A 27,960-nucleotide genomic window follows, 5' to 3' on the forward strand; every position below is an offset into this window, starting at 1 on the left:
AAACACAGTGCACTATTAACACACTCACTGCCAAAGGGGAGAATTCTCCCCTTTTCAGTCAATGGTCTGAACCGCCAAAGGGGAGAATTCTCCCCTTTGGCGGTGAGTGTGTCAAATACTGTTCCAAAGAAAAAGTGTAAGGAGTCACATCAGCTCACATTTGCAGGGCCTCTTTTTGGGCTTAGACTTAGAGTGACCCTTCAAAGCTGCTGAAACCACCTGGTCAAATACATGCTGTACACCTTCCTTAGTGAGAGCAGAACACTCAACGTATGCGACAGCGTTCAGGTGGCGCGCCAGTTCCTCTGCTCTCTCTGGAGTGATGGGCTTCTCTCTCCTCCTGGCTAGTGTCTCCACGGTGGAGGGGTCGTCCCTCAGATCGGTCCGCAGGCCCACCAGCAGGTAGGGGCACCCTGGACAGAAGTGCTTGATCTCAGGCATCCACTTTTCTTTGATGTTTTCAAATGAAGTGGGATAAACGACAGAGAAACACACCAGAACCACATCTGTTCCAGGGTACATGATCGGGCGTAGGCTGTCATAGTCTTCAACCCCTGAAGCATCGTGTAATTGGAGGTCGTATTGTCCACCGCCAATCGTTGCCAGTTTTGAATGATTATCAAAAACTGTTGGGCAAGTGTTGTGGGGAAATGTGTCAGTCACGTAGGTGACTACAAGACTAGATTTACCCACTGAGCCATCTCCAACTAAAACACACTTGATGCTCTGCATTGTTGTCCTCGTTCAAAATCCACTGTTCTCCTTGAAGATAATTTCAATGTGTTTAATCCTCTGCGTTGTTGTGCCCCTGAAAAAGATCACGACCAAGACACATTTCCTCATTACAAATCTACAAAGGACCACAATGGAATATGTTTTTTTTCCTTTACATTTTTCAATAAAACATTTTGATGAAACTGTAAATACTGTTTCATCAAAGTACTTATATTTTTATTTTATTTAACACTTATTTGTATTTTATTTTACTTATATTTAACACTTTCAACAGTGTTAAGTTAACATCCTTATTTGCATCCGTTTTAGTCTTTTACATTTGTTTCTCAGTTACAGCATTTATACATTTTACCATCCATCCCTAGCGACAAAACAAATCACATTTTAAATATATATTTTGGTTAGAGATCTGTATCATACCTGGAAATGGGGGTTGAAGATCAGTTCAGTCAGGAACACTGGAATACAGCCAAGCTTTGTCAGCAGCAGCAGCAGAGTATGGCAGCAAGTGAAGCAGTGATCTAGTGTAGTGTAGGAGAGAGATGTATTTAAACGGACCACCTTGTTGAGGGAATGATGGTGTGATTGATTAGTGTGTAGGAAAGCCTGGCTGATGGAAAGCGATCAGCAGCCTTTCCTTTTGAAGATTAACCCAAGATTAACATGATCAGATCAGATCACCGGCGATACCAGAACATGAATTAGACGAGATCTATTTTCAATCAACCACTAAAAATAGATAAACGACTCAGACTGATACTCAACAGGTAAACCTCCTGATTGGCTGTCTTTTCCTCTACCCACCTCCAAAGTCACAGGTATGTGATGTCATCTATGTTGCTGTCAGAGTGACTTAAAGAGCCTGCTATGTCATAATCATAAAATATAAACAGGTCATATAACATGTTAAATTGCACATCACAACAATATTGACATCAGAGCATATAGTCAATTAATGAAGCACACTAGGGTTGATTTGGTGATTGGGCGGAGGTGAACATGTGCTTAGCGCATGCAGGGTGTAGTTGGGAAGATTGATCTCCTTTCCTCTTCCCTCCTCTCCCCTTCTCTTCCCCTCTCTGTGCATGCATATAAAGCAAATATACTGTAAGAATGATAAAATGGCTGAATATATGTAGTGTACTATCCACCACTTCTAGCTCCTTTGGAGAGAGTTGTCATGGAAGAACATGATTAGGTTAAGACCAGTTTGGAATTGCAGCCTCCTGAAGGTGATTCTTTAGGGCAGTTTTGAAAGTGAGTAGGGTTTTACACTCCTTTACTCCTTTGGGTAGGGCATTCCACATTTTTGTTGTATAGCATGAGAAGGAGTTCATTCCCTTGTTTGTGCCAAATCTGTGTTGAACATGATCAGTCTGGCTGCCTCTGGTGTTATGATCGTGGACTTCATTTACGTTTTGGAAGTATTTTGACAAATACAGGGGGATTCCAAATGAAGTGGGTTGAACAACAGAGAAACAGAGCAGCGCCACATCTGTACCAGGGTACATAAGTAGCCGTAGCCTCTCGTATTCATCCATCCTTGAACCTTCAAATAGCTGAAGGTTGTAAGCTTCACCGTCAATCAGTGCCGTTGCTGAATAGGTGTCCATGGTCGTTATTATCCATTCAGTGGGATATTCGTCAGTCGTGTAGGTGACTAAAAGCTTTGATATACCCACTTGGCAATCGCCAACGAAGACACACTTAATGGCCTGCATGTTTGTCCCTGTTCAAAATCCCCTGTTCTCATGTGAAGATCGTTTCATGTGTTTGTTCCTTCGTGCTGGCCTTATGCTTCTGTTGTAACCCTGAAAAAGATCACAACCGTGACACATTTCCTCAATAGGCAAATGTTACCAAATGTTTTTATGTTTTTTTCAAAACATTCTTCAATAAAAACTTTTCCATGAATCATGTGAATCATGTTCATCAAAGTACTTCTATTTTACAGTGGTTTACTTTAATCCCTTTCACATTGGCATCAGTTCAGTTACAGCATTTATCCATTTTACCATTCCTAGCCACAAAACAAATCACAAACAAATGAGTTAACAGCAAAATTACAAAGTATATTATGTAAACTACTCACAGTGAGTGAACGTCAACGCTATTATTTCGACCGTTGTGTTTATATTAGGCTAATGGTTAGAGATAAAAATCACACAGTACCTGAAAAAAGGAGAAGAAAGATCACGCTTGTGACATAAATCTGTGTCACACACTTGTGACATTCAGATTGTCAGTATTTCACAAGCAGGCTCTTTTTTTGCTCAACGGGTGAACTGCCTGACTTCCTAATTGGCTGTCTTTCCCTCTACACACATCCAGGCCAACCCACAGTACTGTCTCCACTCTCCACTCCATATGTCACATGTGAGCATGTATGCAAGTATGTGATGTCACTAATGTTTCTTGGTCAATGAGATTCACCAGGTAATCACCCCACAATGGAATATTACAAATGTAGTTTATGTGGCATTCATAGAATGTAGTAAGATAGATAACAAATAGATTGTTACTAAACCTCATTGCAGTCATGTGTCAATTCTCAGAACTGTCTGACAGCTTGGATGTATATGAGAAATAACCCTCAACCTATCCCTAGGATTGAAACACACAATTTCACACAACCTCAAACCTCAAATGCCTTTGATTACACAGATTTGTATGTTTGTTTATGTGCTAAAAGAGTTACTTTGAGAGCTGTAAGTCAATGAGGATACTATTGTGGAATATCAATATTCTAATCAATGGAGCAACATATTGAAGATATCTTGCCAGTATTTGGATTTACATCATGGCAAGGTAACTACCAAAACCTGTATTTGTTTCAAGTCAATCCGCATCTCAGCTGGAACAGGCCTTGCCTCTATGATGAACTGAAAGAGAAAGAAAGTGTTCAGTAAGATCCCCATAGTGAATAAATAACCTTATTTGTCTCTGTTCTAATCTCTGACCATGTGAACTTAACTTACGTAGAAGGATGACACTGCATTTGAAAGGTTAACCTAAGTTGTATCAAACTACGCACACCTCTAGTGATTTTAAAGATTGTGATTTTATCATTTAGATATTAAAGTGAGTAATTTCACTTTCATGCCATTGTTTGTTGTGTGATACACCCTCGCCCAGGTGAACCAGCCGGGGGTTGATCAAGCCCCGACTTACGTCCCAGTAGCTACCCACGGTCAGTCCTTTTAGGGAAAGACAGGGCCCCTCAGTCCGCTTCTCCGGAACTACTCTGCCGGGACCGGGGGAGGCTCTGGCACGTGGAGGGACTAGGCTCTGTGGATGGCCTCCTGTCCGGGCCCTTCCTTCGTCTCACAAGGTCCAGGACCTGAGCGTTGCACCAGACTCCCCCGCTCCAAACATTTCACTCCGGCGTGATGGTGTCTTGGGCCGTGGTGGCACTGGAGGCTCCACTTGCGGCTTGCCTGAAAGGCCCTCCTAAAAGGCCTCACCGTGGGTTTGTTGGCCTTCTTCCTCACAGAAGACGCAGGCTGGGGCGCCAACCCATACTGCTCCCGGGTTCCGTCTACCTTCCGGCTGTCACACACATATATATATATATATATATATATATATATATATATATATATTTATTTTTTACCTACAAGATGTATTCATGTCTTGGATAATTCTACTTGAAGATGTTTAAATGATGACGCAGTTTGTCATGTGACATTGACCTTAGCTAATAGCCAAGGTTAGAAATGACTGTTTCCTGACCATTGATATTGTTGCCATCAGGTGAACTTGTCACACCTTAGCTTTCGCTGAATTGATTCCACTGAGTTTTCACACCAATAATTGGCTAAAGGCGGCGTGGCAGTGGGCATGGCATGGCAAAGGTCTGTAAGTTAATGAAACTTTGTGGAAAGTTTGACATGAGGGACATTTCAAAAACATCTGTGATCTCAAATGGTTATAAACTGAAACATTGGATTGTTATGGCATTTATCTAAACATTTTATTGTCATCAACATTTATGTAATGCAATAGAAATGGAATTTCCACATTTATACAACTACAAAGACCTCAGTCCTGCACTAACGCTATGCAGTAGACAAGCTATTCCAGTTGATTCTGCAGTACTTTTTACACGACCTCCTTCAACCACAATCCATATTTCAACTGTACTTACAAGTGAAGTTCTAGCTCTGTTTTATTCCTTATTTGTATAATTTCTTATTAAATGTGGTTAATGTGCACCATCTAGTGGCCACAATGTAAAACTACACCACCTGATCTCTGATTTCTCTGCTGTAGAGTTTAAAACGGACTCCTTTACATTATTTCTTAACCCTTAAATCCAATACATTATTACAATGGAATAAAATCTTATTTTATTTGATGGCCTTCCTGCCCTGGCATTTGGCCTTTGTGCCCTAAAGAAAATGGACAACACCAAAGGCCAAGCGGCCTTGCCCCTAAAATTACGAAATTCCAGGCCTGCTGGGAAGTTAGTGCTTTATTTCTATCAAGACATTGCTGCAGAGAATGTAATGTAGTTGTATACAACGTAGGTTCAGGAGTGGAGACCACCCTCTGCTTATCACAGCCACTCCCCGTCCTCAATCGCTTCCCTGTCTACCACACCTACAGTACCTTCACTCATTAGCCACGCCCCATTCATAATCACCCCTATCCACTACACCTGCCTCTGCTCACCTCAGCCAATCCTTGTTGCAGTCACCACAGTATAAATACACCTGTGATCTCTCTACACCTGTTTGTTCTGCTCCACAACAGACCAAACATGGGTCGAGACTACTGTGCTTGTAGATCGGCTCGTTCGGGCTTTCAAGTTCATCCTCCTCCACCCCAACCTCCTCCTTCCCCCTCTTCTCCCTAGGAATCCAGGGGGGACATGATGCTGTGCATACTTATTTTTCTTAATTCTTTTAGTTTAGCAGGGTTAGAGTTTTGTACTGAAATGAGTTAAACACCATAAAGTATTAAATACTGTTCTAAAGCAAAAAACATGATTTATCTCTTTCTCCACCAATCATTGACGCTGATGAATGATTGTCCAAAATTGTTGGTAGTCTTTACTTTATTTGGGAGGAAAAGCGTATAATGAATAATTTTCTTAAGTGCCATCACACATGTGAATGACACGTTTGGAAAACAATAATCAATATTAGATCAAATCATACTGGTATGTCCTAGCAGCACCAACTGTCAGGAAGGGCTTGATTTGTTTAAATTGTTGTACATAAAATTAGTATTGGAGAGAGACACATCCTTGATTTGAAAAGGTAGCCTATAGCATCTAGATAAAAAACAAAATAAAAAGGATATTATGGAAGTGAGCTGGAAATCCAACCTTGATCCACTTGTCAAACAGCAACACTTCTTGAACAATTTGTTCTTTGTTCAACTTGTTTTTATTCTTTTAGTTTTGCAGGGCTACAGGCTGTTTACACAAACACAGTGCAGTATACTGGTCTGTTCCAAAGCAAGCAAGTAAGTAAGTAGTGTAGGGGGTGTAGTAGTGTAAGGGGTCACAGCAGCTCACATCTGCTGCGCCTCTTTTTGGGCTGCAGAGCTGCTGAAACCAGCTGGTCAAATACATGCTGTACACCTTCCTTAGTGAGAGCAGAACACTCAACGTATGCGACAGCGTTCAGGTGGCGGGCCAGTTCCTCTGCTCTTTCTGGAGGGATGGGCTTCTGGTAGGGGTCGTTCCTCAGATCGGTCTGCAGGCCCACCAGCAGGTAGGGGCACCCTGGACAGTTGTGCTTGATCTCAGGTATCCACTTTTCTATGACGTTTTCAAATGAAGAGGGCGACAGAGAAGCACACCAGAGCCACATCTGCTCCAGGGTACATGATCGTGCGTAGCCTGTCATAGTCTTCAGCCCCTGAAGTTTCGTATAATTGGAGGTTGTATTGTTCACCGCCAATCGTTGCCAGTTTTGAATGATTATCAAAAACTGTTAGGTAAGTGTCGTGGGGAAATGTGTCTGTCACGTAGGTGACTAAAAGACAAGTTATACCTACTAACATATCTCCAACTAAAACACACTTGATGCTCTGCATTGTTGTCCTCGTTCAAAATCCACTGTTCTCCTTGAAGACGATTTCAATGTGTTTAATCCTCTGCGTTGTTGTAACTCCTGAAAAAGATCACGACCGAGACACGTTTCCTCATTACAAATCAAAACAAAAAGGACCACAATGGAAACAAATCCCCAGAACTTTTTTATGTTATCCTTTAGCCTTCATGTCTTACTGAATCATGGGCTATTTTACATGTCTGACTAATAAAGTATTCAATCAGGGGGGGGGGGGGGGAATGTTCTTTTTCTTTTACATTTTTCAATAAAACATTTTCATGAAACTATAAATACTGTTTCATCAAAATACTTATATTTTCTTTTATTTAACACTTATATTTGTATTTGGTATTTTATTTTACTTATATTTAACACTTTCAACAGTGTTAAGTTAACATCCTTATTTGCAACAGTTTTACTCTTTTACATTTGTTTCTCAGATACAGCATTTATACATTTTTACCATCCCTAGCAACAAAACAAATCAGATTTATATATATATTTTGGTTAGAGATCTGTATCATACCTGGAAATGGGGGTTGAAGATCAGTTCAGTCAGGAAAACTCACGTCAAAGTAGATTTAACTATTTATTGCAACAAATGGAATCCAGCCAAGCTTTGTTAGCAGCAGAGTGTGGCAGCAATTGAAGCAGTGATCTAGTGTAGTGTAGGAGGGAGACGTATTTAAGCAGACCGTCTTGATGACGGAATGAGGTGTGATTGGTGTGTAGGAAAGCCTGGCTGATGGAAAGCAATCAGCAGACTGTTTCCTTCTGAAGAACAATCAACCCAAGATGAACATGATCAGATCACGGCGTTTCCAGAACATGAATCTATTTTCAATCAGCCACTAGAAATAGATAAACCATTCAGACTGTCAGTAGGCTATTTCACAAGCAGGCTCTGTCTCCCAAGAACAATCTGATACTCAACAGGTGAACCTCCTGATGACCCGATTGGCTGTCTTTTCCTCTACCCACCTCCAAAGTCACAGGTATGGGATGTCATCTATGTTGCTGTCAGAGTGGCTTAAAGAGCCTGCTATGCCATAAAATATAAACAGGTCATATAACATGTTAAATTGCACATCACAACAATATTGACACCAGAGCATATAGTCAATTAATGAAGCACACTAGGGTGGATTTAGTGATGGGGGGGAGGTGAACACGTGCTTAGCGCATGCGGGGTGTAGCTGGTAAGATCTGTAAGTCAATGAATAAAGAGTATGATGTGCATAATTATAGCCTAAATAACATCTCTCTAGTGGAAACACAAGACAAACTTTCTCATCCTTGATCCTCTCCTCCCTCTCAACCTCATCTCACCTCAATCTCACCACACCTCACCTTTTCTCCTTTCCTCTTCCCTCCTCTCCCCTTCTCTTCCCCTCTCTGTGCATGCATATACAGTACAGCAAATATACTGTAAGAATTATAAAATGGCTGAATATATGTAGTACTTACTATCCACCACTTACACGGGAATCATGGAATTGCTGGAGAAAATGCAATAATACAATGGCTGACAACTTTATTCTGGGATTGTCCAGCAATCCAAACCTACTGGCAAGACATTGTATCAGATATCAACCTATTAGTGTAATTTTACCAATATTTACCTGAGTAAAATACCAACCAAATTAACACCCTGGATAAGTACCTTCTTAAAATATTATTGTTAGCCACTAACCAGCAAGAAGGCAATTACCAGGAAGTGGCTGGACAAAACCCCGCCAACAAAGGGGAAGTGGATAGTTACTGTACAAAACATACAGAATGGAGACACTCCATTCTGTGTAAGACTCTGTAAGACGCCAACACTTCTATGACCAATGGGGCACCCTGGACAGTAATGGTCGATCTCAGGTATCCACCTTTCTTTGATGTTTTCTAATGAAGTGGATTTAGCAACAGAGAAACAGAGCAGAACCACATCTGTACCGGGATGGACAAGTACTTGTGTCATATTCACTCATCCCTGAACCTTCCCATAGTTGAAGGTGGTAATGTTCACCACCAAATCATCGCCATTAATGAATGATTGTCCAAAATTGTTGGTAGACTTTATACTGTATTTGTTTAATTGGGAGGGACAGCGTATAATAAGAACAATAGATACATGATGCAGACAGCGTAGTTATTCTGGATTTAGCAAGGATGCAAATTTTCATCCAGTGTCCTAACGTATAACAATAAAACCAGATAGCAGCAACATAATACATAATAAAAGAAAAAACACACATTGGGTAAAGAATATGTGTGTTATAAAATGAAATATAACGAAAACATTAACAAAGATACAGTTTGCTGTTTAAACAAACACAGAGCAGTATTAAATACTGTTCCAAAGAAAAAGTGTAAGGAGTCACATCAGCTCACATCTGCTGCGCCTCTTTTTGGGCTTAGACTTAGACTTAGAGTGACCCTGCAGAGCTGCTGAAACCAGCTGGTCAAATACATGCTGTACACCTTCCTTAGTGAGAGCAGAACACTCAACGTATGCGACAGCGTTCAGGTGGCGGGCCAGTTCCTCTGCTCTCTCTGGAGTGATGGGCTTCTCTCTCGTCCTGGCTAGTGTCTCCACGGTGGAGGGGTCGTCTCTCAGATCGGTCTGCAGGCCCACCAGCAGGTAGGGGCATCCTGGACAGCGTTTTGTGATCTCAGGTATCCACCTTTCTTTGATGTTTTCAAATGAAGTGGGATAAACGACAGAGAAACACACCAGAACCACATCTGTTCCAGGGTACATGATCGTGCGTATCCTGTCATAGTCTTCACTCCCTGAAGCTTCGTGTAATTGGAGGTTGTATTGTTCACCACCAATTGTTTTTTTCAAAAATGTTGAATGATTATCAAAAACTGTTAGGCAAGTGTTGTGGGGAAATGTGTCCGTCACGTAGGTGACTAAAAGACTAGATTTACCTACAAAGATATCTCCAACTAAAACACACTTGATGCTCTGCATTGTTGTCCTCGTTCAAAATCCACTGTTCTCCTTGAAGATAATTTCAATGTGTTTAATCCTCTGCGTTGTTGTAGTCCCTGAAAAAGATCACAACCGAGACACATTTCCTCATTACAAATCTACAAAGGACCACAATGGAAACAAATCCCCAGGACTTTTTTATGTTATCCTTTTAGCCTTAATGTCTTCATCATGGGCTGTTTTACATTTATGACTAATAAAGTAATCAATTGGGGGAAAACATATATATATATTTTCTTTTACATTGTTCAATAAAACATTTTCATGAAACTGTAAATACTGTTTCATCAAAGTACTTATATATATATTTTATTTAACACTTATATTTGTATTTTATTTTACTTATATTTAACACTTTCAACAGTGTTAAGTTAACATCCTTATTTGCAACAGTTTTACTCTTTTACATTTGTTTCTCAGTTACAGCATTTATACATTTTTACCATCCCTAACGACAAAACCAGGGACGTGCTGGGCCCCTAATTCAACATGGGAATCTCAGATAGAGAGGCCCGTAAATTGTGCGGCCAACGTAAATTAAAACGGCCGGCCTGGTTGGCCTGGAATGGACAGGCCTTTCTGGAATTGTCCCACATTTCCCAGTGGCCAGCACGTCCCTGGACAAAACAAATCACATTTTAAATATACATTTTGGTTTGAGAGACCGTATCATACCTGGAAATGGGGGGTTGAAGATCAGTTCAGTCAGGAACACTCACGTCAAAGTAGATTTTACTATTTATTGCAACGAATGGAATACAGCCAAGCTTTGTCAGGAGCAGCAGCAGAGTGTGGCAGCAAGTGAAGCAGTGATCTAGTGTAGTGTAGGAGAGAGACGTATTTAAACGGATCGCCTTGTTGAGGGAATGATGGTGTGATTGATTAGTGTGTAGGAAAGCGTGGATGATTGAAAGCAATCAGCAGACTGTTTCCTTTTGAAGAACAATCAACACCAGATTAACATGATCAGATCAGATCACCGGCGATGCCAGAAAATGAAATAGACCAGATCTATTTTCAATCAACCACTAGAAATAGATAAACCATCAGAGCATATACTGTAGTCAATTAATGACGCACACTAGGGTTGATTTGGTGATTGGGTGAGAGGTGAACACGTGCTTAGCGCATGCAGGATGTAGTTGGGAAGATTTTAAAGTCAATGAATAAAGAGTATGATGTTGATAATCATTGCATTAACCTCTCTCTGGTGAAAACACAAGACAAACTTTCTCATACTTGATCCTCTCCTCACTCTCGACCTCATCTCACCTTTTCTCCTTTCCTCCTCCCTCCTCTCCCCTTGAACCCCTTCTCTTCCCCTCTCTGTGCATGCATATAAAGCAAAGATACTGTAAGAATTATAAAATGGCTGAATATATGTAGTGTACTATCCACCACTTCTAGCTCTGGTCTTTGGAGAGAGCTTTCATGGAAGAACATGATTAGGTTCTGTATTACTCCGAAAAGAAAGTACTCACAGAACGGTACAGCGGAATCCCAGAATTGCTGGAGAAAATGCAATAATACAATGGCTGACCACTTTATTCTGGACTGATGTTGTTTTAATAGGATCCCTCTCTTCTGGACTGAATAGCCCGTAATATAATGAGTGTTAAAAACACCTGAAATGTACCCATTTTATTGATGCCCAAGCTGACCTGCTTGTTCTAAAAAGAAAAAGAATAAAAATAAAGTATTTTAAAAAAAAGTTATAAAAATGTATTTTGTTGATCCAAAGTTACTAGTCCTTTATGTAAATAACAATGTGTGATTTGTAGGGGACCAAGCGAGCACAAAGTGCATAGCCTATAGGGACAATGATGCATTTGTGGGTTTTATTAGGGGCCACGCATGACGTGCGTCGGCACTGGTGACTTATCCTGTGACAATATAGGGGTCCACATATTCAACGCATGATAACTACCACTAAGCTAACCGATTTGATAATCATGACTCAATTTTGGGGCTCTGGCTCATGAACTAATAGTTGAAGGTGGTAATGTTCACCACCAATCATCGCCATTAATGAATGATTGTCCAAAATGTTTGGTAGACTTTACTTTATTTGTTTATTTGGGAGGGACAGCGTATAATAAGAACAATAGATACATAATGCAGACAGTGTAATTATGTTGGATTTAGCAAGGAGGCACATTTTCATCCAGTGTCCCTGACATATAACAATAAAACCAGATAGCAGCAACATAACACATAATAAAAGACAAAATCACAGATTGGGTGAACAATATCTGTGTTATAAAATGAAATACAACAAAAACATGAACAATGATAAGTTTGCCTACCTATAAAATTGTCACAGACATTCTTTGATTTCAGTCTTAATGGTGGACATTCTCTTATATTCGTATGCTTCCCTGAACTGTACATTTTGAGCAAAGGAAGTGTGTCTAAACTGCACCTCACAGTCCCCTCTGGTGGCAGCGCTAGTGCCAATGCCACTATCAGTCTTTCTTTACATGAGTTCCCAAGAGGAGGCAGTTATGACACATTTATTTAAAAACCTTAAAATTGTCAAAAACAAATTAACATTGTTTTAAGACAGTGGCTTTTTGTCGAATACCTTCTGTCTTATAGCTGTTCTTAAGTGTCATCACACATGTGAATGACAAGTTTGAAAAACAATAATCAATGTGGAATAAAATCATACAATGTAGGTATGTCCTAGCAGCACCAACTGTCAGGAAGGGCTTGATTTGTTTAAATTGTTGTACATAAGATTAGTATTAGTATTGGAGACATCCTTGATTTGAAAATATAGCCTATAGCATCTAGATAAACAACAAAATAAGAAGGATATTATGGAAGTTATGGAAGAGCTGGAAATCTAAACTTGATCCACTTGTCAAACAGCAACACTTCTGGAACGTACAATACTTTAAAAAAGAAAAGTAGGGTTACAGTCTCTGAATGCTGTTTAAACAAACACATTAGATACTGTTCCAAAGAAAAAGTGTAAGGAGTCACATCAGCTCACATTTGCAGGGCCTCCTTTTGGGCTTAGACTTAGAGTGACCCTTCAGAGCTGCTGAAACCACCTGGTCAAATACATGCTGTACACCTTCCTTAGTGAGAGCAGAACACTCAACGTATGCGACAGCGTTCAGGTGGCGGGCCAGTTCCTCTGCTCTCTCTGGAGTGATGGGCTTCTCTCTCCTCCTGGCTAGTTTCTCCACGGTGGAGGGGTCGTCCCTCAGATCGGTCCGCAGGCCCACCAGCAGGTAGGGGCATCCTGGACATAAGTTCTTGATCTCAGGTATCCACTTTTGTTTGATGTTTTCAAATGAAGTGGGATAAACGACAGAGAAACACACCAGAACCACATCTGCTCCAGAGTATATAAGCGGGCGTAGCCTGTCATAGTCTTCACTCCTTGAAGCTTCGTACAATTGGAGGTTGTATTGTCCACCGCCAATCGTTGCCAGTTTATAATGTTTCTCATAAACTGTTGGGCAAGTGTTGTGGGGAAATGTGTCCGTCACGTAGGTGACTAAAAGACTAGATATACCTACTAACATATCTCCAACTAAAGCACACTTGATGCTCTGCATTGTTGTCCTCGTTCAAAATCCACTGTTCTCCTTGAAGATAATTTCAATGTGTTTAATCCTCTGCGTTGTTGTAACCCCTGAAAAAGATCACAACGAGACACGTTTCCTCATTACAAATCGGACGACAATGGAAACAAATCCCCAGGACTTTTTTATGTTATCCTTTTAGCCTTAATGTCTTACTGTACCATGGGCTGTTTTACATTTCTGACTAATAAAGTATTTTTTCTTTAACATTTTTCAATAAAACATTCATGAAACTGTATACTGTTTCATCAAAGTACTTGTATTTTTATTTTATTTAACACTTATTTGTATTTTATTTTACTTATATTTAACACTTTCAACAGTGTTAAGTTACATTTGTTTCTCAGTTACAGCATTTATACATTTTTTACCATCCCTAGCGACAAAACAAAGCACATTTTAAATATATATTTTGGTTAGAGAGACCTTATCATACCTGGAAATGGGGGTTGAAGATCAGTTCAGTCAGGAACACTCATGTCAAAGTAGATTTAACCATTTACTGCAACAAATGGAATAATGCCAAGCTTGTCAGCAGCAGCAGCAGCAGCTGCAGCAGCAGCAGCAGCAGCAGCAGCAGCAGCAGCAGCAGCAGCAGCAGCCGCAGAGTGTGGCAGCAATTGAAGCAGTGATCTAGTGTAGTGTAGGAGAGAGACGTATTTAAACGAACCACCTTGTTGAGGGAATGATGGTGTGATTGGTTTGTGGCTGATTTAAAGCAATCAGCAGACTGTTTCCTTTTGAAGAATAATCAACCCAACATTAACATGATCAGATCAGATCACCGGCGATAGCAGAAAATGAAATAGACGAGATCTATTTTCAATCAACCACTAGAAATAGATAAACAGACTGATACTCAACAGGTGAACCTCCTTATTGGCTGTCTTTTCCTCTACCCACCTCCAAAGTCACAGGCATGTGATGTCATCTATGTTGCTGTCAGAGTGGCTTAAAGAGCCTGTTCTGTCATAAAATATAAACAGGTCATATAACATGTTAAATTGCACATCACAACAAAATTGACATCAGAGCATAGTCAATTAATGAAGCACACTAGGGTGGATTTGGTGATCGGGTCGGAGGTGAACACGTGCTTAGCACATGCAGGGTGTAGTTGGGAAGATTTTAAAGTCAATACATATATATATATATATATATATACATACATATACACACATTTTTTTTTTTTTTTTGAGCGGTGTAGCCGCTCTTATAAGTGGGTTTGGGACCTATCCGTGGCGAAAGTTTTTCTTTCCGTCGCGAAAGTTTTTCTTTCGCTGTACTGTGATTGGCTGATTGGCTGTGACGTACTGTGATTGGCTTAGCGAGACGCGTGATGAAATTAATAACTCATAAATAGCACCACTCACTTCAAAAACAATACTTTTTCTTTTTAAGTGAGCTTCCATCACTGTGATGACCACTGTTGTTTTTGAGCACCGAGCGGTGCAAATACACAAGTGTCACAGCAAAGGGTCTGAATACTTATCTTTGCAGGACGTGCTGTGATTGGCTAGCGAGACACATGATGAAATTAACTTAAAACTTCGCTCATAAATAGCACCGCTCACTTCACACTGGGTGTGATTTTTGCCAGACCCAGGGGGTCGGGCCTACATGTGGCTTTGTCTGTCCCCCTCTCCAAACATTCTTCTCCATACATGGGCATAAAAGAGGTCTGTCTTCTGTCCTCTTCTTGATTGGCCAAGCTTAGCGTGACGTAGTGCTCTGATCTTTCAACCACTAGGGGTCTGTTAGTACCAGGTCTCCTGGTTCCCTTGTTTACCTACAAGATGATTCAGCTACCTGCCAGTGACAGTTTGTATTCATGTCTTGGATCATTCTACTTGAAGATGTTTAAATGATGATGCAGTTTGTCATCATGTGACATTGTTGTACCTTAGCTAATAGCCAAGGTCAGAAATGACTGTTTCCTGACCATTGATATTGTTGCCATCAGCTGAACTTACTTGTCTCACCTTAAGTTTTCACACCAATTGGCTAAAGGGTGCGTGGCAGTGGGCATGGCTGGCTTCTCATGAAAAAGGTCTGTAAGTTAATGAAACTTTGTGGAAGGTTTGACATGAGGGACATTTTAAAAACATCTGCATGATGTCAAATGGCTATAAACTGAAAATTGGATTGTTATGGCATTTATCTTAAATGTTTATTGTCATCAACATTTATGTAATGCAATAGGAATGGAGTTTCCACATTTATACAACTACAAAGACCTCAGTCCTGCACTAACGCTATGCAGTAGACAAGATATTCCAGTTGAATCTACAGTACTTCTCACACAACCTCCTTCAACCACAATCCATATTTCAACTGTACCTACAAGTGAAGTTCTAACTCTGTTTTATTCTTTATAGACCAATTATTTGTGTACTAACATTGAGACTGGACACACAGGTGATTGTTTCATGCAATCAATTCCCAACATATTGTTTCGGGGAGCGCTGGTTTCAGTTCATTCAACATCCTCGTGTGTGTTGGCTTGTGAGGCGCGTCCTAGCGAGACATGACAGAATGGGTTTCCTTTGCAACCAGTATGACGCTTGCAACCAGTGTGACGTCGTCTGTTAAGGGGTCTATTAGTAGCCACTATAGCCAGCAAGAAGGCAATTACCAGGAAGTGGCTGGACAAAACCCCGCCAACAAAGGGGAAGTGCAGTCACTGTACAAAACATATACAGAATGGAGACACTCACATTCTCTGTAAGACTCTGTATGGATACATTTTATAAATACTGGTTGAAAAGGATATTATCCCATTTTGGGCGGGAAGCCTCTTTTGGGGTTCTTGTTGCTATGTACAGTATATAGCAACATACATTTGTTGTAATTTTTTAATACATATGTTTTTCAGAAAACTTCAGGATTTAGAAGGCGTTTTTAGAATCGGCCTCAGGTCTAAATGGGTTATGAAAATGGATATTCTGTGAAGGATCTTTATATGTATGTGGGGGATTGAGTATGTAAGTATGTATGTTTGTATGTAGGTATAAGTAGGTGAAACTGAGCTATGGCTGGAGGTATATCACTTGCATTATATTATATAAAACTTTCATTTCTTGTATTTTATTTCTCTATGTTTTATTATTTTATTTTTCTGCTATTTGGAGGCCTGCTCACCGTGCCTGGTCTACAAGATACACCACAACATTGGGATACCCATGTACCTGTCAAAGTTCTTCAAAAACGTAAATGAAGTCCACCATCACAACACCAGAGGCAGCTCCACTCATCATGTCCAACCCAGATTTGGCACAAACAAAGGAATAAAGGAGTAAAGCAGTGTAAAACCCCACTCACTTTCAAGACTGCCCTAAAAAAACACCTTCAGGAGGCTGCAATTCCAAACTGGCCTCTGTTAAAGTCTTAACCTAAGCCCCTCTGTCCCCCGTCCCCCGCCCCGCCCCTCCTCGAACTGTTTATTGTACATATTTCTTGTTTTTCATACCAGTAACCTGTAAGCTGATTGTATGATGTTCTGCATAGTAGTGTATATCTGTCTGTTTTCTTAAATGTCATCATGATTTGAGTGCTTGGGGATCTCATTTTAAATAAGCCATTGTGCTTTTATGAGCGATCCAGTTTAGAGGACCGTGTAGTGTGAATTGTACTTCCATGTAGGCTTCTGTTTCCATGTCTTTCTAGATAAAGTACTTCAATCAATCAATCAATCAGGCCTACTTTAACTAATAAACTTTAATTCCAAAAGTCTTCATTCAAATACTGCTTTGGGTGACAAAACACCCCCAAACCAGCAGAATAATAATTCTGGTGTTTCCACCTGTCAAACACCAACACTTCTATGACCAATGGGGCACCCTGGAGAGTAATGGTAGATCTCAGGTATCCACCTTTCTTTGATGTTTTCAAATGAAGTGGATTTAGCAACAGAGAAACAGAGCAGAACCACATCTTTCCCAGGATGCACAAGTACTTGTGTCATATTCACTCATCCCTGAACCTTCCCATAGTTGAAGGTGGTAATGTTCACCACCAATCATCGCCAATAATGAATGATTGTCCAAAATTGTTGGTACACTTTACTTTATTCGTTTATTTGGGAGGGACAGCGTATAATAAGAACAATAGATACATGATGCAGACAGTGTAATTATTCTGGATTTAGCAAGGATGCAAATGCATTTTCATCCAGTGTCCCTAACGTATAACAATAAAACCAGATATCAGCAACATAATACATAATAAAAGAAAAAACACAGATTGGGTAAAGAATATGTGTGTTATAAAATGAAAAAAAAAAAAAACATTAACAAAGATAAGTTTGCCTACTGTACCTATAAAATAAAACAATATACATATATATAATAAAACAATAAAATAAAATAGTCACAGACATTCTTTGATTTTAGTCTGAATGGTGGACATTCTCTTATATTTGTATATTTGTTTATTAGGTTGTTCCAGCCTATACTTTCTTTTCCCAAGAGGCGTAAGTCATAGTCCATGTAATGTTTTGTATATGACACATTTATTTAAAAACCTTAAAATTGTCAAAACAAATTAACATTATTTTAAGACAGTGACTTTTTGTCGAATACTTTTGTCTTATATCTCTTAGCTGTTCTTAAGTGTCATCATGTGAATGACAAGTTTGAAAAACAATAATCAATGTGGAATAAAATCATACAATGTAGGTATGTCCTAGCAGCACCAACTGTCAGGAAGGGCTTGATTTGTTTAAATTGTTGTACATAAGATTAGTATTAGTATTGGAGACACATCCTTGATTTGAAAATATAGCCTATAGCATCTAGATAAACAACAAAATAAGAAGGATATTATGGAAGTGAGCTGGAAATCTAAACTTGATCCACTTGTCAAACAGCAACACTTCTGGAACGTACAATACTTTTAAAAAGAAAAGTAGGGTTACAGTCTCTGAATGCTGTTTAAACAAACACAGTGCACTATTAAATACTGTTCCAAAGAAAAAGTGTAAGGAGTCACATCAGCTCACATTTGCAGGGCCTCTTTTTGGGCTTAGACTTAGAGTGACCCTGCAGAGCTGCTGAAACCACCTGGTCAAATACATGCTGTACACCTTCCTTAGTGAGAGCAGAACACTCAACGTATGCGACAGCGTTCAGGTGGCGCGCCAGTTCCTCTGCTCTCTCTGGAGTGATGGGCTTCTCTCTCCTCCTGGCTAGTGTCTCCACGGTGGAGGGGTCGTCCCTCAGGTCGGTCCGCAGGCCCACCAGCAGGTAGGGGCACCCTGGACAGAAGTGCTTGATCTCAGGCATCCACTTTTCTTTGATGTTTTCAAATGAAGTGGGATAAACGACAGAGAAACACACCAGAATCACATCTGCTCCAGGGTACATGATCGGGCGTAGGCTGTCATAGTCTTCAACCCCTGAAGCATCGTGTAATTGGAGGTTGTATTGTCCACCGCCAATCGTTGCCAGTTTTGAATGATAATCAAAAACTGTTGGGCAAGTGTTGTGGGGAAATGTGTCCGTCACGTAGGTGACTAAAAGACTAGATTTACCCACTGAGCCATCTCCAACTAAAACACACTTGATGCTCTGCATTGTTGTCCTCGTTCAAAATCCACTGTTCTCCTTGAAGATAATTTCAATGTGTTTAATCCTCTGCGTTGTTGTGCCCCTGAAAAAGATCACGACCAAGACACATTTCCTCATTACAAATCTACAAAGGACCACAATGGAATATGTTTTTTTTCCTTTACATTTTTCAATAAAACATTTTGATGAAACTGTAAATACTGTTTCATCAAAGTACTTATATTTTTATTTTATTTAACACTTATTTGTATTTTATTTTACTTATATTTAACACTTTCAACAGTGTTAAGTTAACATCCTTATTTGCATCCGTTTTAGTCTTTTACATTTGTTTCTCAGTTACAGCATTTATACATTTTACCATCCATCCCTAGCGACAAAACAAATCACATTTTAAATATATATTTTGGTTAGAGATCTGTATCATACCTGGAAATGGGGGTTGAAGATCAGTCAGGAACACTGGAATACAGCCAAGCTTAGTCAGCAGCAGCAGCAGCAGCAGAGTATGGCAGCAAGTGAAGCAGTGATCTAGTGTAGTGTAGGAGAGAGATGTATTTAAACGGACCACCTTGTTGAGGGAATGATGGTGTGATTGATTAGTGTGTAGGAAAGCCTGGCTGATGGAAAGCAATCAGCAGCCTTTCCTTTTGAAGATCAACCCAAGATTAACATGATCAGATCAGATCACCGGCGATACCAGAACATGAATTAGACGAGATCTATTTTCAATCAACCACTAGAAATAGATAAACCATTCAGACTGATACTCAACAGGTGAACCTCCTGATTGGCTGTCTTTTCCTCTACCCACCTCCAAAGTCACAGGTATGTGATGTCATCTATGTTGCTGTCAGAGTTGCTTAAAGAGCCTGCTATGTCATAATCATAAAATATAAACAGGTCATATAACATGTTAATTTGCACGCACAACAATATTGACATCAGAGCATATAGTCAATGAAGCACACTAGGGTGGATTTAGTGATTGGGGGGGAGGTGAACATGTGCTTAGCGCATGCAGGGTGTAGTTGGGAAGATTGATTTTAAAGTCGATGAATAAAGAGTATGATGTTGATAATCATTGCATTAACCTCTCTCTGGTGAAAACACAAGACAAACTTTCTCATACTTGACGCTCTCCTCCCTCTCGACCTCATCTCACCTTTTCTCCTTTCCTCTTCCCTCCTCTCCCCTTCTCTTCCCCTCTCTGTGCATGCATATAAAGCAAATATACTGTAAGAATGATAAAATGGCTGAATATATGTAGTGTACTATCCACCACTTCTAGCTCCTTTGGAGAGAGTTGTCATGGAAGAACATGATTAGGTTAAGACTTTGACAGGGGCCAGTTTGGAATTGCAGCCTCCTGAAGGTGATTCTTTAGGGCAGTTTTGAAAGTGAGTAGGGTTTTACACTCCTTTACTCCTTTGGGTAGGGCATTCCACATTTTTGTTGTATAGCATGAGAAGGAGGGATTCCAATGTTGTGTCGAATCTTGTAGACCAGGCCCATAGCAAGTTGCTGTACTCTGTCCTCAACCCTGAGCCATCCAACCCTAGCAAAATGAGCAGGGGTTAGATGGGTTGTATGATTGAGGCCAAGAAGTAGCCTTACCAGTTTATTTTGGGATGTCTGGAGCCTTGTTTTTAAGGCCTTAGTGGTGTTGTGATACCATGAGAAGCATGCATAGTCGAAATGACCTTGGATGAGGGCCCCTGTGAGAAGAGTTGACCTATACAGAAAACGTGTTCAACCTACTGGCAAGACATCAGATATCAACTCAATAGTGGGATCTGAGATTGAATGTAATTTTACCAATATTTACCTGAGTAATATACCAACCAAATTTAGCACCCTGGATAAGTACCTTCTTAAAATATTATTGGTAGCCACTAGCCAGCAAGAAGGCAATTACCAGAAAGTGGCTGGACAAAACCCCGCCAACAAATGGGGAGTGGATAGCCACTGTACAAAACATATGCAAAATGAGAAACTCACATTCTCTGTAAGACTGTATGGATACATTTTATAAATACTGGTTGAAATGGATATTATACATGAAAATGGATATTCTGTGAAGGATCTTTATATGTATGTGGGGGATTGAGTATGTATTTATGTTTGTATGTAGGTATACGTAGGTGAAACTATGGTGGAGGTATATCACTTGTATTATATAAAACTTACATTTCTTGTATTTTATTTCTCTGTTTTATTATTTTATTTTCTTGCTATATTTGGAGGCCTGCTCACCGTGCTGTTAGGATTAGGAGTGAATCAATGGAATATCTGTTGGCAAATGGCCATGGACTTTGGCATCAAGGAGAAACGGACTGAGAACTTTGTAAAGGACTGATGTTGCTTTAATATAGGATCCGTCTCTTCTGGACTGAATAGCCCGTAATATAATGAGTGTTAAAAACATCTGAAATGTACCAATTTTATTGATGCCCAAGCTGGCCTGCTTGTTCTAAAAACAAAAATAATTAAAACTAGAAAAAGTGCTCCTCGGAGCACAAGTCTCCGCCAGGTCAGGTAGGTTATTATTTTGTTCAAAACGGTCCACTCCTGCAAACATTACATGTCAATGTTAGCCAATCAGGATGGAATATGAAAAATCAAACAGATCCGTCTTGATCACATGACTATAGAGATCATGTGTACCGATTTGCGTGAAATTTGGATCAAATCTGAAGGCCATATAAAAAAAAGGTCATATCAAAAGGTCATATCAAAAAAAAAGTTTTACATAAGTCTGCCTCCTGGTGGCGCTATAAAAGGCAAATGTGAAAAATGCAGGGCAAAGGTTTTTCCTTGGCCTCTAGAGAGTGTGCATACAAAGTTTTACACTGATCGGTGCAGTTATAGGTAAAAACACGAATCGGCCTGTTACAGCGCCACCATGAGGCTGATTTGAACATTTTCAAATTGCATTTCTTCCTCGGCCTAATGGGAATGTGTGTGCAAAATTTCACGGAAATTGCATGCTGTGTTCATGATTTGAGGCATTTTGTTCGAAACAGAGTACTCCTGCAAACTTTGAAAGACAATTTTTGCCAATCAGGATGGAATATGAAAAATCTGAAATGAGCCGTTTCTTTTAATGACTATAGAGATACTGTGTACCGATTTGGGGGATTCTTGGCCGAAATCTGTAGGAGTATTGTTCGAAAATGTGTTTTGCACAAATCGGCCTCCTCGGCCCATGTGAAAAATTTGGAGCAGAGGTTCTGCTCTGGCATCCAGGGAGTGTGTGTGTACAGTTTCGCTGCGATCAAGCCAACGGTGCCAGAGATTAGCTGTCCACAAAATGACAGAATGACACACGGACGGACACACACACACACACACACACACACACACACACACACACACACACACACACACACACACACACACACACACACACACACACACACACACACACACACACACACACACACACACACACACACACACACACACACACACACACACACATACATACACACACCCACACACACACACACACACACACACACACACATGGACGGACAGGGGGTAAAACATACTCTCTCGCCATGCCTTTCCGCCTGGCGGAGACAATAAAGTATATTTAAAAAAAAGTATGTATTTTGTTGATCCAAAGTCCTCTATGTAAATAACAATGTGTGATTTGAAGGGGACCAAGCGAGCACAAAGTGCATTTAGGGACAATGATGCATTTGTGGGTTTTATTAGGGGCCACGCATGACGTACGTCGACACTGGTGACTATAGGGGATCAGCGAATGGTGATTTCAGGGCAGCAAAAACACGACCACGTAAATTTTTAGGGAAATGAAAAAGAAGAAAAAAACACGGCCCCCTCACGTATTAGAAGGACAATATCAGTCACCAGAACCATGTTCATGTTGTTGATGAATTGGTTAAAAGAGTTTGCAGTTACAATGGGTTTGTGAAAGGGGCGTGGCTGATCAAATTAATATCAATTATCTAAATATTGAATCAAGCAACTTAAAAACTGTCTGGGGTGCTCATAGCAACAGAGGTTCCAAATGGGGTATAGGGTGCTCACAAAAGCCTCAGTAGATGATAAAATGACCCCAAACATGTTTAAAAGTGAAATAGCCCTTTAAGCCACTGGGCCTGGGCCTGACAGGTCCATTCAGGGATCCAGCTCTGCTGGGGTTGGAGCTGTTTACGGAATATTGAACATTGCAGTGACAAAGACAATATTACTTTCACTTTCAGTTATTTCTGGAAAATGGCATGATCTGCTCTAAAGCATGGGACCACCCTTATTTTAACCAAAGAAAATCACTTGCCCTACCTTTAAGTCTAACTCAGTTTTATCCTTCTTATCATTTCTTATTAAATGTGGTTAATATGCACCATCTAATGGGTGCATTGTAAAACTACACCACCTGCTCTCTGAATTAAACAGATTCCATTGTATTATTTATTTCCACTGTCAATTCGAGATGTCTCTACTGCTATACTGTAAGCTACTATACTGGGAAGGTAATGCTTTATTTCTATCAAGGCATTGCAGCAGAGAATGTATGGCTATTTAATCGTATCCGTCTATTCCGTCGGATAGGGGGAGGGCAGGGTACATTGTATCGCGGGGTCAGTAGTAGTTATTCTCCATTTAAGCCAATCAAATGATGTCAACCAGTTTTCTGACCTCTTTGGAACTCCCCTTCCGGGTCGTCACGGCTGCAAACATGTGCAAAGTTGATTTCACTTCCTTTCCTGATCATCTCTTCAAGATCACAGACCAAAAACTAAATCCTCTCCGCAAATGTTCATCTAGTGATTTGAATTTAGTCGTCAAACAGTCACAATATACCTCATTTTAATCATCTATCTGTCCACTATCATCTCATGTAAGCTTTGACTGTCAGTATCAAAAAGCAAGACCTATATTATGTTTTACAAAGAACGTTGTCAGGGGGCTAGGTTGTGCCTAGGTCCGGGAACAAAGGGGTTCGGTTGTGCCTCGGACAAGTCACAACAAGTGACAGAGAAAAGCACACCTGCTTTCAAAGTGATTTTAATTAATAAGCTTTTTAAAAAAAGCATGTCTCTGAACACTTGAAAAAAAGCTTAAAGGGTCACAACCTATCCCGCCCTCCCCTACAAATGTTTTACACATGCTACTTTGGATTGTTTCATGTTTTGTGTGTTTGCCTATATGTGTAAACACGACCACGTCAACTTCAATGGCATCGTATAATAAGAACAATAGATACATAATGCATACAGTGTAATTATGTTGGATTTAGCAAAGATGCAAATTTTCATCCAGTGTCCCTGACGTATAACAATAAAACCAGATAGCAGCAACATAATACATAATAAAAGGAAAAATCACAGATTGGGTAAAGAATATGTGTGTTATAAAATGAAATACAACAAAAACATTAACAATGATAAGTTTGCCTAACTATAAAATTGTCACAGACATTCTTTGATTTTAGTCTTAATGGTGGACATTCTCTTATATTTGTATGCTTCAATCACTGAACTGTACATTATGAGCAAAGGAAGTGTGTCTAAACTGTACCTCACAGTCCCCTCTGGTGGCAGGGCTAGTGTCAATGCCACTATCAGTCTTTCTTTTTATGAGTTCACCAGAGGAGGCAGTTATAGTCCATGTAATGTTTTGTACATGACACGTTAAAAATCTTAAAATTGCCACACACATACAAAACAAATATATCTATGTTTTTTTCCCCCAGGATGTTTGCATTGATGTTAATACTAGGGCTTTGTGTCGAATATACCTTTTATGGCTTTCTTATAGGCTATACTTTTAAGTGTCATCACACATGTGAAAGACACAGTTAAACAATAATCAATGTGAGATAAAAAATCATACAATGTAGGTATATGTCCTAGCAGCACCAACTGTCAGGAAGGGCTTGATTTGTTTAAAATGTTGTAGATTAAATGTGATAGTATTGGAGACACATCCTTGATTTGAAAATATGTAGCATCTAGATTAACAACAAAATTAAAAGGCTATTATGGAAATGAGATGGATATCTAGCCACCTCCACTAAACAGCAACACTTCTGGAATGTACAATACTTATTTTTTTATTCATTTAATTTTGCAGTCACAGGCTCTGACGGCTGTTTAAACAAACACCAAACGGTTCTAAAGCAAAAGCTTAGTAAGGGGTCATAACAGCTCACATGTGTGCATCTCTTTGGGCTCAGAGTGACCCTGCAGAGCTGCTAAAAACAGGTGGTCAAATATATCCTGTACACCTTCCTTAGTGAGAGCAGAACACTCAACGTATGCGACAGCGTTCAGGTGGCGGGCCAGTTCCTCTGCTCTCTCTGGAGGGATGGGCTTCTCTCTCGTCCTGGCTAGCGTCTCCACGGTGGAGGGGTCGTCTCTCAGATCGGTCTGCAGGCCCACCAGCAGGTAGGGGCACCCTGGGCAGTAGTGGGTGATCTCGGGTATCCACCTTTCTTTGATGTTTTCAAATGAAGAGGGATCAACGACAGAGAAACACACCAGAACCACATCTGTTCCAGGGTACATGATCGGGCGTAGCCTGTCATAGTCTTCACTCCCTGAAGCTTCGTATAATTGGAGGTTGTATTCTTCACCGCCAATCGTTGCCAGTTTTGAATGATTGTCCATAACTGTCGGTACAGTGTTTGGTAGTTCAGTGGGAAATGTGTCCGTCATGTAGGTGACTAAAAGACTAGATATACCCACTAAGCCATCTCCAACTAAAACACACTTGATGATCTGCATTGTTGTACTTGTTCAAAATCCACTGTTCTCATAGAAGATCACTTCATTTGTTCTCATTGAAGATCATGTCATTTGTTCCTCTGTACTGGCCATACGCTTGTGTTGTTGTAGCCCTGAAAAAGATCACATTCCCTCATTACTTATCTACAAATCTTAGCATGTTTTTTCTTTTACATTTTTCAATAAAACATTTTCATGAAACTGTAAATCCTGTACTTGTATTTTACACCAAATTTATTTTATCCCCACAGGTGATAAGTAACAACATTGTTAAGTAAACTTTCTTATTTACAATAGTTTTACTCTTGTGCATTTGTTTCAGAATTACAGTGTATTAATTTGATCATTCCTAGCAACAAAACATTTTGAATCTGTATCATACCTGGAAAATGAGGATAAAGATAAAAGTTTCCTTTTGAAGAGCAATCAACCCAAGAGTATCATGATGGAGCAGGTCACCGGCGATACCAGAAAATGAAATCCACCACTGAAAGTAGATAAACCATTCAGACTGTCAGTATTTCACAAGCAGGCTCTGTCTCCCCAAGCACAAACTGATACTCAACAGGTGAACCTCCCAATGACCTCATTGGCTGTCTTTTCCTCTATACCTACCTCCAAAGTCACAGGTATGTGATGTCATCTATGTTGCTGTCAGAGTGGCTTAAAGAGCCTGCTATGTCCTAAAATATAAACAGGTCATAGAACATGTAAAATTGCACATCCCATATCGTCGCTGTCGGGGAGAAACCTATGGTATCTCCATTTTCTAACTTTTTGTGTTTTTTTCCGTAAATGAACGGCCTATTAGAGCATAACAAAAGTTATGTTTTATACTGTCTATCTATAAACATTTTAATCCGATCGGCGGCAATTTTCTCATAGAGTTATAATGTATCAGAGTGCACCGAACCGATCCGATTAAAATGCTTTTTATTGAACAATACGGAAGATACGGGTACTTAGACCCGCCCGTTTCAACTTGTTACATCCATGGCCGTGGGGTCAGCACTTTATATTTGAAATCTGAACGTTTATGTAGATGTACGGGTTGTAAATGGAGAAAGTTCCAAAACCAGGTTGAAGTGCCGCCATGACTGTCATGATATGACAATGACAGTCATGGTTCAGGGCTAGAGGCATAGCCTGCATCCATGCAGGGAATGCCATGACTGGCGGTGCTGGACCTGATTACCTCTGCACTAACTGGTGTTTCTGGACTGTCTTGTATTCTAAAAGGGAGAAAAGAATGATGCAGGACAGTCAACAATGGAAACACGACAACATGAAAAACACAATCTACTATTATGGAACATAATGTGTTATTATTACCTAGTCTGTCTCTCTCTCCACCCTCACACCTTTGATACATCATCAAAACTGTTGTGACACTGCATTCCGTTAAATCCTCATCATGTACGTGTCTGTTTCGACTCTCAGGTTTGATTGGCACACCTTACACATGGAATCACAATAATGTTCCAACTAGACTTTATCATCAACACCTGTTCGCCTCAATGGACAACAGAACCCTACCTTATTTCATGTAGCTTTTGCTTTTATTTTCATTACAGGTGGAAGGAAACCTGAGAGGGAAATTAGGTGGCTATTTTTGTATATTGAAACATGAATGTGAAATATGTTTGTCTTTGGTATGGAACATCTGTATAGTGTAAGTGTTCAAGTGAGAGGGGTAGCATACAGATCATTGGCGTGTATGAGGCAGCGGTGGAATAAGTACTCACATGTTTTACTTAAGTAAAAGTATCAATGCTGCAATGTAAAAGTAGTCTGTTACGAGTAAAAGTCTGGAATTAAAAATGTACTTGAGTCTCCAGGGGAGTCGAGGAGAAGACAAAGAGCACCTTGTTCTACACTTGCCAGCAGGTCTGTCTTGACCAGCAGGTTAATAGAAACCTTCTGGAGACCACAGGGAGATAAGATATACATGGGTTTACCCTCCAATGAATAATGTGGTTTTGGTAGTTTCTTTATTGTTATGTTATTTCATTTCCAACTAATACACTCTTGATGTTCTGCATCGTTGCCCTTGTTTAAAAGCCACTGTTCTCTTTGAAGATCATGTAATGTGTTTGTTCCTCGGTGCTGGCCTGCTTGTGTTAACTCTGACAGTGGCATGCTTCTTGGTAACTTAATCTCCAAATGTTTTTCAATGAAACATTCCGAAGAAACATGCAAATCCTGCTTCATCAAAGTAATTCAAATTTTTTTTTAAGATATTTT

The 27,960-nt window shown here is 40.0% G+C and overlaps 4 protein-coding genes across 4 annotated transcripts; all 4 read right to left on the reverse strand.

Annotated features, from left to right (window-relative positions):
* Positions 1–144: 144 nt before the first annotated feature.
* Positions 145–522, reverse strand: LOC308101519 (cell division control protein 42 homolog; the record flags this gene model as incomplete). Its single annotated transcript, XM_080450938.1, has 1 exon — positions 145–522. One exon carries the CDS (start codon positions 520–522, stop codon positions 145–147), a length of 378 nt encoding a protein of 125 aa, XP_080307064.1.
* Positions 523–9,168: 8,646 nt separating this feature from the next.
* On the reverse strand, positions 9,169–9,768 carry LOC308101520 (cell division control protein 42 homolog; the record flags this gene model as incomplete). Its single annotated transcript, XM_080450939.1, has 1 exon — positions 9,169–9,768. The coding sequence occupies one exon, from the start codon at positions 9,766–9,768 to the stop codon at positions 9,169–9,171; it is 600 nt and encodes a 199-aa protein (XP_080307065.1).
* Positions 9,769–12,773: 3,005 nt separating this feature from the next.
* Positions 12,774–13,361, reverse strand: LOC308101521 (cell division control protein 42 homolog; the record flags this gene model as incomplete). The annotated part of the gene is made up of 1 exon (XM_080450940.1): positions 12,774–13,361. One exon carries the CDS (start codon positions 13,359–13,361, stop codon positions 12,774–12,776), a length of 588 nt encoding a protein of 195 aa, XP_080307066.1.
* A 5,012-nt stretch (positions 13,362–18,373) lies between these two features.
* LOC308101522 (cell division control protein 42 homolog) lies at positions 18,374–18,961 on the reverse strand (the record flags this gene model as incomplete). Its single annotated transcript, XM_080450941.1, has 1 exon — positions 18,374–18,961. The coding sequence occupies one exon, from the start codon at positions 18,959–18,961 to the stop codon at positions 18,374–18,376; it is 588 nt and encodes a 195-aa protein (XP_080307067.1).
* Between the last annotated feature and the right edge of the window lie 8,999 nt (positions 18,962–27,960).

The sequence above is a fragment of the Gymnoscopelus braueri genome (genome assembly GCF_963280865.1).
Source record: "Gymnoscopelus braueri genome assembly, chromosome: 15".
Classification (NCBI taxonomy): domain Eukaryota; kingdom Metazoa; phylum Chordata; class Actinopteri; order Myctophiformes; family Myctophidae; genus Gymnoscopelus; species Gymnoscopelus braueri.